At 42.5% G+C, this 12,488-nt stretch overlaps 1 protein-coding gene across 1 annotated transcript; it reads right to left on the bottom strand.

The window, feature by feature from the left end:
* Positions 1-8,714: 8,714 nt before the first annotated feature.
* On the bottom strand, positions 8,715-11,266 carry LOC147366773 (interferon omega-1-like). The gene has a single exon (XM_086414289.1). The coding sequence runs from the start codon at positions 9,698-9,700 to the stop codon at positions 9,038-9,040; it is 663 nt and encodes a 220-aa protein (XP_086270415.1). The 5' UTR covers positions 9,701-11,266; the 3' UTR covers positions 8,715-9,037.
* Between the last annotated feature and the right edge of the window lie 1,222 nt (positions 11,267-12,488).

Here is a 12,488-nt window from a genome sequence, read left to right as displayed (position 1 = left end):
ACTCTCACATCCATACATGACCACTGGAAAAACCATAGCCTTGACTAAACGGACTTTTGTTGGCAAAGTAATGTCTCTGCTTTTAATATGCTATCTAAGTTGGTCATAACTTTCCTTCCAAAGAGTAAGCGTCTTTTAATCTCATGGCTGCAGTCACCATCTGCAGTGATTTTGGAGCCCAGAAAAATAAAGTCTGACACTTTTTCCACTGTTTCCCCATCTATTTCCCATGAAGTGATGGGACCAGATCCCATGATCTTCGTTTTCTGAATGTTGAGCTTTAAGCCAACTTTTTCACTCTCCTCTTTCACTTTCATCATGAGGCTTTTTAGTTCCTCTTCACTTTCTGCCATAAGGGTGGTGTCATCTGCATATCTGAGGTTATTGATATTTTTCCCGGCAATCTTGAATCCAGCTTGTGCTTCTTCCAGCCCAGCGTTTCTCATAATGTACTCTGCATAGAAGTTAAATAAGCAGGGTGAAAATATACAGCCTTGATGTACTCCTTTTCCTATTTGGAACCAGTCTGTTGTTCCATGTCCAGATCTAACTGCTGCTTCCTGACCTGCATACAGGTTTCTCAAGAGGCAGGTCAGGTGGTCTGGTATTCCCATCTCTTTCAGAATTTTCCACAGTGTAATTTTTTACTTAAAGTTTCTACATTCTTTTAGTGACTTGTTGGTCAGGATTTGTCTTGCTGCTTCTGCTCTGGTTCCAATTCACGTTGAGGTAAGAACAATAAAGCAAAGAAAGGCAAAGGGGCTGTAGCTCTATCATTTCAAAACTTTAGTTTTTTTTGTTCTTGTTGTTTTCCTTTGACACTTCCCTGGAAAGTAAAAGTCCACAGTTGTGTTGTGGGCAGAGAAAACTAATGTATTCTGAATGTCTGAAAGAAGGGAGGTGGTTTCCCTTGATGGAATGACTCATTCTGAGTTAGCAAATTCAATACAGCACAGCTGGGGACGAGGCTGTGGCAGAGGGGAGCATGAGGCCAGGACGAACAACACGGAGCTTGGGGCATGGCTGCTTCTGACAGAAGCTCAAGGAAGGCCCAATCCTGGGTCAGTTGACTGCCCTTTGCTTTGGAAGATCAGCTATCTCAGTTTTCTTTTAATTAATCCATGTAGGATTAGTTTCATGAGAGAAGGAAGAAGTCAAACCCACCACCTAACAAGAGGTGAACGACTAGATTGCCAGTTGCTAGAACACTAATCCTCTTTGGCAGTGTCTTGGAGCCCAACCTTCCTGAGCATCTGCCTAGGTAACAAATCCGCCCAGGCAATGAGAAGATGCTTTGAGAAAAACTAAAAGGAAATGGAATTAAATGATTCTAAAAGACCCTGATCTTAATCAGGGAAATGGTAATTATGATATTAAAATAATCACTGAATTTTATTGCTTGCTACTAATGGACTAGCCACTTTCCAAGTTCTTTACAATTTTAACTGAATCCTTTCATTAACTCTTAGGTCACACTTACTTATAATCCTGGCAAACAATATAAATATGGACAAATGAACTATTCCAATAGCAGCAAAGATTCAAGGGCGAACCTTGGGGGCTTTGATTTGTCTGAAGGATCCCATTTAAAAAATAAAAGGAAAGGTGAAAATCAGCATGACGTTAAGGAACCAATGAAGTAAGTGAGGAGGAGAATGAGATGACAAACACCCCTTAATCCATTTCAAATGCCAAAAGGCCACTATCTATTGTTTTGTAGGGCCACAGGGTGTGGTCTGAAGTCAGCAGAACTAAGATTTAATTTAAATAGCGAAATCACTATTCAGTAGTTAGAAGGGAATAGATTGTTCTGCCAGCTTTAAAAAAAAAAAAAAAGCAGGTGTTTGCTCATTGGCTAGTGGTTAGGATCCAGCACTTTCACTGCTGTGACCTGATTTCAGTCCCTGGATCCCTGGTTGGGGAAGTCTAATCACACAAGCCACGCAGAAGGAAGTCTAAGCTTTTATGAGTGGTTTCTTCAATGAAATATAGTGAAATAACTTTATTATCCCTATGAGAAGTGATCCCTCTTTTCTATATATTTTAAACTCTTGACCTTTCTTGTGAGTTTAAGTACAAAGAAAAAGCATCCAACAGTTTCTCGCCACATGAGCTCTGACGTTGCTCCTTCAGGATGACGATGAAAACATCTTTCCTCAGCAGGTTCTGCAGAATGAAGTCACTACTCACTGCAGTCCTGACCTCCAACACACCCTGATAGGAGTTCAGGATGGAGATCAGGAACAAGGCACTCTGTGCTCTGGGAAAACTGACACAGCAGGTCAGCAGAGAGTTAGATAATTTCCAGAGGAAATTTATGAACCCAATTTTGCACCTTCTCATGGGTAGAAAAGCTCTAAAATCCTTCAGAGAGACATCTGTTCCTCCTGATTCTCAGCCACATTCTCCCAAGATGTGAGCTTATCTGCACGTCACCCCTTCACCACAATCACATGCATCCTGACCTCCCCGACATCCGTGGAGCAGTCCCTTAGAGCAGAAGAGAGGCTGACCTCCAGCCTGTAGTCCTCAGCAAGTCCTCCTGAGAAAATGAACTCCCACAGCCTGGTGTTCTCATTCTAAAGGAGGACACCTGCATTGCTCACCTCCAGTCCAGACGGGTCATCCTGGTGTCGAGTCCAGTGAAGAACCTCTGCTCCTTGTTTTCCAGCTTCTGCTCAGGATGTGGATGTTGAGGAGGCCTGTTTGTGACAAAAGGGAAAGACATATGTGCTTCCTAGACAGAAGCAGGGAAGATTTTTCTCCTTAGCAGGGAGAGACTGGCTTGACTTGTGAAGTAAGCTTCAATGCCTTATGTAGTTATCTTTTTTTTAAAATTTCTAGATCAACTTATTAAACATCATTAAGTAATAGTATAGAATTGACATTGAAAAGTTATTTAGAAAATCATTTGTTAATAAAATGATACTTTTACCAGTAATAAAGGAATGTTTTTTACTTGTTTTAGGACCCTAATCCTCAAGAAGCTTTCTACAGCTCTCAATGTACTTTAAATGTCCTCCGAGGAGCTCCCCTGGTGGCTCAGTGGTAAGGAATCTGCCTGCCAAGGCAGGTGACACATAGGACTACATGTGGTCTAGAAGCTGTGAAGCCCGTGCACCACAGCCATTGAGCCTGTGCTCTAGACCCTGGGACCGCCATGACTGAAGCCCGAGTGCCCTAGAGCCCAAGTGGTCCTGTTTGACCACTTCCAATTTGCCTTGATTCATGGTCCTGACATTCCAGGTTCCTATGAAATATTGCTCCTAATAGCATCGGACCTTGCTTCTATCACCAGTCACATCCACAACTGGGTATTGTGTTTGCTTTGGCTCCATCCCTTCATTCTTTCTGGAGTTATTTCTCCACTGATCTCCAGTAGCATATTGGGCACCTACTGACCCAGGGAGTTCTTCTTTCAGTACCCTATCATTTTGCCTTATCATACTGTTCATGGGGTTCTCAAGGCAAGAATACTGAAGTGGTTTGCCATTTCCTTCTCCAGTGGACCACATTCTGTCAGACCTCTCCACCATGACCCACCCATCTTGGGTGGCCCCACAGGGCATGGCTTAGGTTCACTGAGTTAGACAAGGCTGTGCGGTCCTAGTGTGATTAGATTGATTAGTTTTCTGTGATTATAGTTTCAGTGTGTCTGCCCTCTGATGCCCCCTTGCAACACCTACTGTCTTACTTGGGTTTCTCTTACCTTGGACATGGGGTATCTCTTCACGGCTACTCCAGCAAAGCGCAGCCGCTGCTCCTTACCTTGGATGAAGGATGTCTGGGGAGGCCTTACAAATAGCTGTGAAAAGAAGAGAAGCGAAAGCAAAGGAGAAAAGGAAAGATATAAGCATCTGAATGGAGAAGGCAATGGCACCCCAGTCCAGTACTCTTGCCTGGAAAATCCCATGGATGGAGGAGCCTGGTAGGCTGCAGTCCATGGGGTCGCTAAGAGTTGGACACGACTTCACTTTCACTTTCACTTTTCACTTTCATTCATTGGAGGAGGAAATGGCAACCCACTCCAGTGTTCTTGCCTGGAGAATCCCAGGGATGGGGAAGCCTGGTGGGCTTCCATCTATGGGGTCGCACAGAGTCGGACACGACTGAAGTGACTTAGCAGTAGCAGCAAGCATCTGAATGCAGAGTTCCAAATAACAGCAAGAAGAGATAAAAAACCTTCCTCAGCGATCAATGCAAAGAAATAGAGGAAAACAACAGAAGGGGAAAGACTAGAGATCTCTTCAAGAAAATTAGAGATACCTAGGAAACATTTCATGCAAAGATGGGCTCGATAAAGGACAGAAATGGTATGGGCCTAACAGAAGCAGAAGATATTAATAAGAGGTGGCAAGAATACCCAGAAGAATTGTACAAAAAAGAGCTTCATGACCAAGATAATCATGATGGGGTGATCACTCACCTAGAGCCAGACATCCTGGAATGTGAAGTCAAGTGGGCCTTAGAAAGCATCACTATGAACAAAGCTAGTGGAGGTGATGGAATTCCAGTTGAGCTATTCCAAATCCTGAAAGATGACACTGTGAAAGTGCTGCACTCAATATGTCAGCAAATTTGGAAAACTCAGCAGTGGCCACAGGACTGGAAAAGGTCAGTTTTCATTCCAATCCCAAAGAAAGGCAATGCCAAAGAATGCTCAAACTACCACACAATTGCACACATCTCACACTCTAGTAAAGTAATGCTCAAAATTCTCCAAGCCAGACTTCAGCAATATGTGAACTGTGAACTTACAGATGTTCAAGCTGGCTTTAGAAAAGGCAGAGGAACCAGAGATCAAATTGCTAACATCTGCTAGATCATCGAAAAAGCAAGAGAGTTCCAGAAAAACATCTATTTCTGCTTTATTGACTATGCCAAAGCCTTTGTCTGTGTGGATCACAATAAACTGTGGAAAATTCTGACAGAGATGGGGATATCAGACCACCTGACCTGCCTCTTGAGAAACCTATATGCAGGTCAGGAAGCAACAGTTACAACTGGACATGGAACAACAGACTGGTTCCAAATAGGAAAAGGAGTACATCAAGCCTGTATACTGTCCCCCTGTTTATTTAACTTCTATGCAGAGTACATCATGAGAAACGCTGGGCTGGAAGAAGCACAAGCTGGAATCAAGATTGCCAGGAGAAATATCAATAACCTCAGATATGCAGATGACACCACCCTTATGGCAGAAAGTGAAGAGGAACTAAAAAGCCTCTTGATGAAAGTGAAAGAGGAGAGTGAAAAAGGTGGCTTAAAGCTCAACATTCAGAAAAAGAAGATCATGGCATCTGGTCCCACCACTTCATGGGAAATAGATGGGGAAACAGTGGAAACAGTGTCAGACTTTATTTTTCTGGGCTCTAAAATCACTGCAAATGGTGATTGCAGCCATGAGATTAAAAAATGCTTACTCCTTGGAAGGAAAGTTATGACCAACCTAGATAGCATATTAAAAGCAGAGACATTACTTTGCTAACAAAGGTCTGTCTAGTCAAGGCTATGGTTTTTCCAGAGGTTATGTATGGATGTGAGAGTTGGACTGTGAAGAAGGCTGAGCACCGAAGAATTGATGCTTTTGAACTGTAGTGTTGGAGAAGACTCTTGAGAGTCCCTTGGACTGCGAGGAGATCCGACCAGTTCATTCTAAAGGAGATCAGCCCTGAGTGTTCTTTGGAAGGAATGATGCTAAAGCTGAAACTCCCGTACTTTGGCCACCTCAATCAAAGGGTTGACTCTGATGCTGGGAGGGATTGGGGGCAGGAGGAGAAGGGGAGGACAGAGGATGAGATGGCTGGATGGCAGCACCGACTCAATGCACATAAGTTTGGGTGAACTCCTGGAGTTGCTGATGGACAGGGAGGCCTGGTGTGCTATTTATGGGGTCTTAAAGAGTCGGACATGACTTAGCGACTGAAGTGAACTGAACTGAACACATTCCTTGATGCTGTCATCCCTTATTATGGCTCATTCATCCTGAATTGATTACTAATTAAATGTTACAATGCTACTGGGAACATGATTACCAAGAACTTGGCAAACAAATTCCACAGACTTTCAATCTTAAGCAAGTGACGTTAACAGCAACTACAAATTCCTTAGCCCTTAAAAGGGACACTTAATCCTTCCAACACAGTTGAACCTGAGTTGTAAATATTCTCATTTCCAGGAGCCACCTGCTAAGACTTTATTTGAAAAAACAATCTAATAAGAAAATGGCAAGTCCAGGTTTCAAAACCTATTATGTCAAATTCCAAACTCCACCTCCCTATCCATACCATAAACACTGTGCAAATTGTACGTATTGAACCATTGCTTATTTTCCTATTTCACTAACACACGTTGTGCCTTTGTTTTCCATACCTTGCTGTTACAGTACTTTATATTTTCATTAGTTTATCATCTACCTCCAAAATTCTAGATGAATTGAGCAATTGATAAAGTATCCTGATTATTTTATGTAATAAGCAAAATGAAATTATCAATTGGTAATTCTGAGAATCTAAATGTGATTGACAAAATTAATGATTCTAATAATTATAAAATAATCATATTTAACTGTCCAAGATGATTTATATACATTGCTCAATTAACCATCACCATAAACTTGAGATGCATGATAGATAAAGCCCTTGAGAATTATAGCCATTGCAAGAGATTGGATTACAAACATTTCAGTGAATCTCTGTAGGAAACAGGCTTCCCTGGTGGGAAAGAATCTTTCAGTGGATTAAAGAATCCACGTGTCCATGCAGGAGAGGGGTGTTAGATCCTGGATTGGGAAAGTCCTCTGGAGGAGGAAATGGCAACATACTCCAGTATTGTCTGGGGAATCCCAAACAGAGAAACCTGGCAGGCTACAGTCCATGGGGTCACAAAGAGTCAAATAAGACTTAGCGACTAAACAATGAGAACAACTGTAGAAAACACCAAGCTGACAGGGTTCTTGTGGATTTAGGTTAAAAATACTTAATGCTACCAAATTACATGAATATGGGAAATGACTGGAAGAATAGAAGACGAGATATGCTAACAGGTGAAATGTTAGGGATGGAGCAGAGCATCCCCGTTGCCATCAGCAGGGAGACCAGAGTTTCAGAAATTCAGCACTTCATCTGGGTCTCAGTGAAACAGCTCAAGTCCTGCACTAAGCTAAGTCCTCCAAGCTCCCTTCGCTGCGCCCCAGCGGCCGGGATGTGCGCCTGAACTCTCAGTAATGGACAGGACACGCCTCCACGTCCAGCGCCACGAACTGTCGCGCAGGATCCAGGGGAGAACCGAGGAGTCCCCGTGGGCAAGAGCCTTAATCCCTGCGAGGCACCGCCACAGCCCAGGGAGCCTGAGGGGCCCAGGGAGCAGTGAGGAAACTTCCTTTTGGGTCCCACTGCCCAGGGGAGCTTTAATGCTACTTTGCTCAGATCCTTAGATTTCTGCACCTGCCCCCATGTCCTCCCTCCCCTTCCTAGGAGGAGATTTCGGCCAGATCTATTTACACCGGGCCATTTATGCTGCGATTGATCGCTGGAAATCAGAGCAAGTTGTGAAGTATTTTCAAATTCAGGGTTGTTTCTGGGGAGAAAGACTAATTCTTTCAGGGATTCAGGGAAAAGAAAAAGGCACCTGAAATCTGGACAGAAATCTATTAGATATTCAGACCCTCCAGTGGGAAGACTTGGGGACAAGACTGAGACTTAAAGGGAAAAGTATTTCATTTAATATTAATATAAATGGTTAATTTCTCTTGCAATGTTAATTGGTTAAAAAATATTTCAGAATTTATACTGAAGGTCATTAAGTTATGTCTGACTCTTTGAGACTTCATGGATTATACAGTTCATGGAATTCTCCAGGCCAGAATTCTAGAGTGGATAGGCATTCCCTTCTCTAGGGGATCTTCCCAACTCAGGGATCGAACCCAGGTCTCTCATATTGCAGGCAGATTCTTTGCCAGATGAGCCATTAGGGAAGCCCAAGAATACTGGAGTGGGTAGCCTGTCCCTTCTCCAAGGGATCTTCCTGTCTCAGTAATCTAACCGGGATCTCCTACATTGCAGGTGGATTCTTATAATTTATAAGTAATTATAAATAACTGAAAATGTATAAGTCTTAAATATCAAGTTAAGATATTTTATGACCAAACAAAACTTTAGTTAAGTTCTTGGCTTCAGTGGAAGCAAAATCATCAGTACTGTTTTGAAAACTGCTTCCTAGTTTATCTCACTTCATTGCACAAATGCCATATTTGACTAACCTATGACCCAGTAACTACCATAAATAATTAATTTCAGTTTACAAAATCCCTTTTTCTCTCATTTTTTCAACCAAGGGTCTTCCCTAGTGGCTCAGACAGTAAAGAATCTGCCTGAAATGCAGCTTCCATCCTTGGTTGGGGAAGATCCCCTGGGAAAGGAAATTGCAACATACTGGCGACCCACTCCAGTGTTCTTGCCTGGAGAGTCCTGGGGAGGGGGAGCCTGGTGGGCTGCCGTCTATGGGGTCCCACAGAGTTGGACACTACTGAAGTGACTTAGCAGCAGCAGCGTAATCTTGCCTGGAGAATCCTGTGGACAAAGGAGCCTGGTGGGCTATAGTCTATGGGGTCACAAAAGAGTCACACTTTACTTAGCAACTAAAGAAAAAATAACAAAAAACTCAAGAAGTTTACCTTGATAATATTTAATAAACACAATGAATTACAAATTTAATGAAATAAACGTGAATGTATTTGCTAAATTTTAATATAATGTAAACAAATATATTTTATATGGAAAAATAAATATGAGGAAATAAAAGAATAAATATAACAAAATAAATAAGCAAACAAACAATAACATCAGAGCTGTCTACACTTCAGGACTGATGCACCAGCAGCCAAAAAAATAATTTACATATATTCATTTACTACTGACAAAGTATTGGCTGAAGTAATTCAACAAATTTGCTGGCTAAAGCAGAATTCAGAGTCTTCTGAAATGACCCCAGGTGAGTATACAAGGATGATGTGGCATCTTAGTCAGTGAGGGTCATGTCAAGGTGAGTTCAGGTCTCCATCCATCATTCTTAACCTTTCTTGCAAGCTGGTCGATGAAGAGAAGGATCTCATGATTTCCATTATGATGATTTCCCAGGCACAGTTGCTGTATCCCTTCTCTTGCAGGTAGACATGGATGCCCTGGAAGTACCTCTTCACGGCCAGTGTGGGGCCCGTCCTTCCCAGGGCAGAGTCTTCCTTTCCCGTCAACAGGCCCAGGCAGGCATCCAGGTCGTCCAGCTGCTGATGGAGTCCAGTGCGGAGCTGCTCCAGGAGGGTGGTGTCCCAGGCAGCAGAGGAGCGCTCTGTGTGGAAGAGGTTGAAGGTCTGCTGGAGCATCTCGTGGAGCACAGAGATGGCCTGGGCCTCGTGGAGCTGGCCGCCCTCCACCATCTCCTGGGGGAAAGCGAAGTCTTTTCTGTCCTTCAGACAGAAGCGAGGGGAGAGTCTCCTCATTTGGCCCAGGAGCCTGAGGTTCTGCCTGCCAACCAGCACGTGGTTCTGAGACAGGTCACAGCCCAGGGATCTTCCCGGGCCATAGCTGACCAGCGCCAGGGCCATCAGTAGAGAGAGCACAAAGGCCATGGGGAAGATGAGGCTGCTGCTGGGCTGGCTGGGAAGGCGTCTGGTGGAACCTTGAGGTAGGTTCTCTGATGGCATTGTTTCTAAGCAAGGCCATTAAATAGGGAACATGGTAATTTTCATTTTCTAATCATTTCTATACACTTTTACTTCCTTTTTTGATTTTCATTTATGTATTCTGAATATGGTCAAAGAAAATGTCATCAATCTAAACTGTTTATTTTATCTATCTCCAAAAGCTTCAAATGTACCCATCTAAATGGAAATTTATCAATCAAATGAGAAAGATCTGTGTCTTACGTCTGAATTGATATGGGTTTCTAAGTTTCACTGGGCATTTCTGTCCCTCTGTCTCGTCTCTGAGAATGCAGGGTCTGAGGATCAGGCTACTAGATTAGGAGAAACAGCCTTCTTTCTTTTACTTGAGTACAATTTTTCGTTTAAACTTTATATATGCATTTTCATTTACTGACTTACTGGACTAGATTTGTCCTGCTGCTCCTGCTGTAATCCTTCTAATTCATGATGAGATATGAACAATAAAGGGAAGTAAAGACAGGCAGAGGGGCTGTATCTCTATCACCTTCAAGACTTTAGATTTCTTGTTTCCCTTTGCAGCTTTTCCTACAAAGTAAAATTTGAGATGTTTTTTGTGGGCAAAAAGAAAACAAGTGTAAGTCTCAATGTCATGAATATTATAGAAGGGAAGTATTCTGACACAATGACATATTCTGAGTTAGCAAACTTCAGTGCAACAAATCTGGGGACGAGGCTGTGGCAGAGGGGAAGGATGAGGTCAGTATGATGAACAGAAAGGCTGGGACATGGCTGCTTCTGACAGAAGTTCAACGAAGGTCAAGTCCTTGGTCAGTTGACTGCTCTTTGCTTTTCAAGATCAGCTACATCATTTTTCTTTCTTTTAATCCATGTAGGATCAGTTTCAGGAGAGAAGGAAGAAGTCACACCCACCAGCTCACAAGAGATGGGCAACTAGAACCCCAGTTGCTGCAACATTAACCCTCTCTGGCAGGATCAAGGACACCAGCCTTGCTGAGCATCTGTCTCAGATGATAAATCCACTTAGACAATGAGAAGATGCTTTGCAAAAACTAGAATTAAAAAGAAGGGAATCAAATGATTCCAAAGATACTTATGTTAATCCCCAGGTAGTAGTAATCATGATGTTAAAAAGTAACTGAATTTTATTGCTTGCTACTAGCAGACTAGGCACTTTCTAAGGTCTTTAAAATATTAAATCAATCCTGTCATTAATCCTGCTGGGACCATACCCACTTATCCAGCTGGAAAGAAATATAAATCTGAACCACTGGACTATTCCCAGTGTACCAAAGGTACAAAGGCATATTTTAGGAGCTTTACAATGATTTGTCTGAACAAGCCTGTTTAAAAAAGTGAAGAGTGTAGATGAACATGATATTTAGGAACCAATGAAATACATAGACAGAGGAGAGTGAGATGACGAAGGACCTGTAATCCATTTCAGATGCCAAAGGGTTACATTCTATGGTTTTGTTAAGGCAATTCGGAATGGAATCTGAGTCTACAGAATTGACATTAAGTTTTAATCAAAAATAGACTAATAAATACTTAGAAGACTATAGATTTTTCTGCCAGTTGAAGGAAAAAAAAGCATTAGTTTTCTAATCTAGTGGTCTAGTGGTCAGGATCCAGCACTTTCACTTCTGAGGTCTGAGTTCAACTCCTGGTAGGAAACCAAGATCCCACAACCCTTGAGGCACAAAGTCTGAGATTTTATGAGTGATTTCTTCAGCGAAATATAGTAAATTAACTTATTAACTGTACGAGAGGTGAACCCTATAATCTATGTATTTTATACCCTTAACTTTTCTCATGAGTTTATGGACAGAGAAAAAGTACCTAACAATTTCTTGCCACATGAGCTCCGACATTTCTCCTTCAGAATGACGACTAAAATGTCATTCACCATCTTGTTCTACATGAATGAAGTCACTAGCCACTTAGTTCCTGATCTCCAATTCTCCCTGATAGAGGTTCAGGTTGGAAATCAGGAATGAGACACTCTGTGCTCTGGGAAAATTAGCAAAACAGGCCTTAAGATACTTTAGATCATTTCTGGAGAAAGTTTTATGAAGCTAACTTTTTGCAACATATACATAGAAAAGCACTAAACTCATTCATAGAGACATTTGTTATCCTGACTCTCAGCCATCTTCTACCAAGATGTGAGGTGTCTTCATGTAACCTCTTCACTGCAATCACATATATGGACCTTCCCTGACCTTGGAGCAGTTCCTGGGAGCTGATGAGATGCTGTCCTCCTAGGTATAACCTGCAGCAAGTCCTCCCCAAAACTGAACTCTCAGCTCTCATATTGCTTTGTTTTGTTTTGTTTTCAGTTGAGAATGACCTCACTGATTTCCCAGAGGACCTCTTCAGGTCTGAAAGTGAAAGTGACTCAGTCGTGTCTGACTCTTCGTGACCCACAGACTGCAGCATGCCAGGCTTCCCTGTCCATCACCACCTCCCGGAGCCTACTCAAACTCATGTCCATCCAGCCATCTCATACTCTGTCATCCCCTTCTCCTCCTGCCCCCAATCCCTCCCAGCATCAGGGTCTTTTCCAATGAGTAAACTCTTTGCATTAGGTGGCCAAAGTATTGGAGTTTCAGCTTCAGCATCACTCCTTCCAATGAACACCCAGGACTGATCTCCTTTAGAATGGACTGGTTGGATCTCCAAGGGACTCTCAAGAGTCTTCTCCAACACCACAGTTCAAAAGCCTCAATTCTTTGGTGTTCAGCTTTCTTTATAGTCCAACTCTCACATCCATACATGACTACTGGAAAAACCACAGCTTTGACCA

The sequence above is a fragment of the Bos grunniens genome, chromosome 8, assembly GCF_055505025.1.
Source record: "Bos grunniens cultivar Pamir isolate PY7600 chromosome 8, Bosgru_T2T1.0, whole genome shotgun sequence".
Classification (NCBI taxonomy): domain Eukaryota; kingdom Metazoa; phylum Chordata; class Mammalia; order Artiodactyla; family Bovidae; genus Bos; species Bos grunniens.
This window is presented reverse-complemented; position numbering and strand designations above follow the sequence as displayed.

Coding starts and splice junctions, on each gene's coding strand:
- LOC147366773 (XM_086414289.1), bottom strand. CDS start 9,700: ATGCCATCAGAGAACCTACCTCAAGGTTCCACCAGACGCCTTCCCAGC.